The sequence below is a fragment of the Cetorhinus maximus genome, chromosome 20 (assembly GCF_964194155.1).
Source record: "Cetorhinus maximus chromosome 20, sCetMax3.hap1.1, whole genome shotgun sequence".
NCBI lineage: Eukaryota > Metazoa > Chordata > Chondrichthyes > Lamniformes > Cetorhinidae > Cetorhinus > Cetorhinus maximus.
In genome coordinates this window covers 20,247,950-20,252,072 of record NC_135898.1, presented here as the reverse complement: position 1 = coordinate 20,252,072, position 4,123 = coordinate 20,247,950, and the positions used below count along the sequence as shown (strand labels likewise).

Here is a 4,123-nt window from a genome sequence, read left to right as displayed (position 1 = left end):
TTGCTGACCTGGCTTGTTGGGTGTGCATTCCTCAGAGTGCAGGTTTCCATGCCAGACAGCAACTGTTGGGCAGTCTAAATTAAGCCAGTGTGTCATCCCAACCCAGATAAGACTTCACCTGACCTCCAAACATAATCCTTCAAGCAGGATCGTTGGACAGTGATCAGAAAATGAAACTTAGTCTAATATCTGGCTCCCTGTGTCCGTTTGGGGGTCTATCTGGACCCTGCGGGTCTATCTGGACTCTGAGTGTCTGCAAATTTCACTTGGGATTGAACCTGGAACTTTGTACCTGAGCAGCTCATCTTTCAAAGAGCTGGCTCAGATACCATGGGCTGAATGGCCTCCTGTACTGTGATGCTGACCTAATTGTTTACTCCCAGACATATTTTATCTTAATTAATCTTAACTCAGACTGAACTGTCTGGTATGAATGCCCCAGATGCTGCTCCGATTTAGACTGCCCAGGTTTAAATCACTCTGACCAAAGTGAAACCAGAAGTGAAAAAAATGAACCCCTTAATCTAATAGCCAGGGACATCAAGGGCTGTGTTTTGTTTTTCTGATCATGTGTGATAATGGGACATTTAATGAGGTATGTGTGTGTGAGAGATGTTCGTGCAGTTCTGCACACCCTTTTTGAGTCACACTGCTGCTTGTTCTTCAGTTCTCACTTTATCTACATCACATTGCATCGTTGCAGCCCTGTGGTCTGTACAGGACAATGCATTGCAACTACGACAGACTGAAAACCCAATCTGTCTGTTTGGGGCTTGGGCGATTCTGCTTGGCAAGCCCATTATACCTGGCAGTATGTGTCTGTGTAACTCTCCATTCTGTTTACTACACAATATCTCCCTTTGACCTGCCCATTGTACCAAAGCTGAGAGATTGTTTCAGCGAGTGGTCCATGCCTCGGGGTGACTTTGGTGTAATCGCCACTTGTTATTCTAGAACTGCATGGTTCTCGACATCAGAAGAGCCCAAAATATTCTCATTTTCGTCATTAGATGACAATTTTAGAAGCTCGTGCTGAGGCTGTGTACAACAACAGCTTGCATCTGTATAGCACCTTTTTTAACATAGTAACATTTCCAAGGCGCTTCATGGGGAGTGTTATCGGATAAACGGAGCCACGAGAGACATTAGGATAGGTGACCCAAAGTTTGGTCAGAGGTAAAAGCAAAAAACTGCGGATGCTGGAAATCCAAAACAAAAATAAAAATAGCTGGAAAAACTCAGCAGGTCTGGCAGCATCTACGGAGAGGAGCACAGTTAACGTTTTGAGTCCGTATGACTCTTCAACAGAACTAAGTAAAAATAGAAAAGAGGTGAAATATAAGCTGGTTTAAGGGGGGGGTGGAACAGGTAGAGCAGAGGTAGTTTTAAGAAGCATCATGAAGGAGCAGGGAGAGAGGTGGGGTGGGACCTGGTGCAAGTTAGGATACGGGCATCAGAGTCTCGGATGAGGTCATTTTAATGGGGAGTCAAAGGTGGGAGGCTGGTTAGGAATGTGTTAGAATGGTTGAGTCTGTAGCTAACAAAGGCATTAATGAGAGTTTCAGCAGCTGCTCAGCTGAAACAGGGAAGTAGAGCACCAATATTACAGACTCGAAGTGATGAAGTGGATCAAGGGATGGACTCTGATCAGATTAGACACTGATGTCGCAAGCAGTCTGGCTCAGTCACAGACAGTTGCCCTTGAGAGGGATGGGGTGGGTGGTGAGAGGCTTTGTCATGGGGCTGAAGATTGTGTTAAACCCCACTGTCCCCTCCACTCTTTTTTTCCCTTCTATCTTATACATACTCTTCTCGTGTTTGCATTCTGTTGCAGGGTAACAACATAGTTAATTGTTTGTCTTTTTCTTTCTCTCCCTCCCTCCCTGTTTCCCCCACCTCTCAGGATTTTGGCTCCAGTGTTCAGCTCTCCCCGGTCATGCCAGTCGACATTGCAATGAGACTTTGCCTCAGTCACTCGCCGCCCATTCACAGCTTCTTAAGCTGCCCTGAGTTCCGAGGTGTGAACATATCCAGACTCAAGCCACTGCGCCCCTGTCTGAATCAGAGGAGCAATGTGTGCCTGGCCAGCAAGGAACGGGTGGGGTGTGAGAGCAACAACGTAAAGAAGAAGGTGGTCTTTGCCGATGCCAAAGGGTTTTCACTCACTGCCGTTCGAGTGTTCTCCGAGTTTGAGGAAGACTTGTCTGACCTTCAGTTTGAACTGTCCGACCTGGCTGACTGCGTTCCTCAAGCTGCCAACAACGAGAAGCTAATTCTGGACTTCCCTCAGCCCTCAGCGGATTATTTAAACTTTCGTTCCCGCTTGGACAGAAACTTTGTTTGCCTTGAGAGCTGCCTCTTTCAAGAGGCGTCCATCTCCGGAACGGTCAAAGTCAAGAATCTGGGGTATGAGAAAAAGGTCATAGTCCGGATAACCTTTGACACCTGGAAGAGCTTCAGAGACGTTGAATGTGCCTACTTGAACAACACCTATGGCTGCGCGGACATGGACACATTCTCCTTTCGGGTGGACCTGCCAAAGAATCTCCTGCCTCATGAGAAAATTGAGCTGTGTGTCTCCTTCCAATGTGGCCAACGCACCTTCTGGGACAACAACAGTGAGGAGAACTATAGGATTATTTATGTGGACAGGAAATCAGGGGGTGGAAAGGTTTCCCACTATGGTGATTTCTCTCTTCCTAACATGAGAGGGATGGCCCAAGAAGGAGAGTTTGAGCAGTTTGGCAGCCCTCGATCAGTGAATGTAATATTCTCCCAGTGGCAGAGCTGGGGCAGATTTGATAGTGATGGGTATTGGTAAATACTTCTAATCCATGCTCTTTTTTTTAAAAATGGGGCGTTTTGACTGTTTTACCATGACTGTGCATATCAAGCAGTCTTAGCCATCAATTTGGGGCTTGGTTGACACTCGAATGAATTTTGCAAGTGCAATGTATGAATGCTTTCAGAAATTTTTAAAATCATTGCTTCTCCTGCTATTTAATATCGTGACAAAGCCAAACACTAAAGAAGCTCAATCAATCTATCAAATAATCCTGTTCTTTCCTACCCGAGGAAGCAGCAGAGAACGTTTGTGATAATTTGCAAACAGGATAGAAGGGGAGTGAGTGCCTTGGAGTAAGTGTAATATTTCTATCAGAAAATATTGTGTACCCAGATGGATGACCATCCTTCATATTTCAATGTTTTAACATTGCCACAAATGTAACTTGACTGTCAGTTAGTTGCATAAGCAATGCACAGTGCCCATACTTACAATTCCACAAGCCAAGATTGCACATATATTTAAAAATAAACTCTGTTCTCACGTGTTGAAGATTTGAGGATCAGGTTTTCCCTCTCTGATATAACGACCTCTTCTCATGGTGAGACTGCACACCATGTGTCCTGTGTGAAGCTATGGGACTGACAGCTGGTACAGGGGTTTCTTGTAATTGGAAATGAATTAAGGTTGAGTTTCAGACTTTTTTTCTCCCCCCTCACAATTCTAGTACTGCAGCTTGTGATGGAATCGCCATCTAGTTTATCACCCAGTGGCTTCCTTTTGATGTCCACAGCTCTTCGTGGTTGGATAAGCGTGTTTTTCATTGTCCTTACTCTGTTACGTGTGCAAACATATCAAAAGTAAAGGTTTGTTTTTCTTCCCCCCCCCCACCACCCCCCACATTATTAACATTGTTTTTTCATCTAATTCTAACAGGGCCTCAAACAATGCATCAATAGCCACCTTCAAATCTTCATTTTTTAAATCTGAAATCTTCCTCCTCCAATGCAGAGTGTTGGAGGTGGCATGGGCTTAATGCCAGTCAGTGGTGTAGTTGGGGAGGAGGAGAGCGGTGGTGGTGATACCCTCATTCCTCAGGTATCTGAATTTTGCCCAGGCCTTATAATTTGGAGGGGTGGGGGGGCTGGGTCTGGGGAGGAGTAGATAGTCGGACAACCAGTTCAATTCTGCCGAGTGTTGTTTATCTTGTGTGCCTGCAACATTGCAGCTTAATGGGTTTGAGTCATGAGGTGATGACCTATTAAGTTTTTTTTCCCATTTTAACACCTGCACCCTGGAATTGAATTCTATCCTTGAGCTTTGATTTTGACTGATGCT

At 45.1% G+C, this 4,123-nt stretch overlaps 1 protein-coding gene across 1 annotated transcript; it reads left to right on the top strand.

Moving 5' to 3' along the window:
• The first annotated feature begins 1,906 nt into the window (after nt 1-1,906).
• On the top strand, nt 1,907-2,853 carry LOC144694641 (protein phosphatase 1 regulatory subunit 3C-like). Its single transcript, XM_078565231.1, has one exon. The coding sequence runs from the start codon at nt 1,937-1,939 to the stop codon at nt 2,819-2,821; it is 885 nt and encodes a 294-aa protein (XP_078421357.1). The 5' UTR covers nt 1,907-1,936; the 3' UTR covers nt 2,822-2,853.
• Nucleotides 2,854-4,123: the final 1,270 nt, after the last annotated feature.

Excerpts from the sequence above, each read along its gene's own strand:
- LOC144694641 (XM_078565231.1), top strand. The coding sequence starts at position 1,937 with ATGCCAGTCGACATTGCAATGAGACTTTGCCTCAGTCACTCGCCGCCC.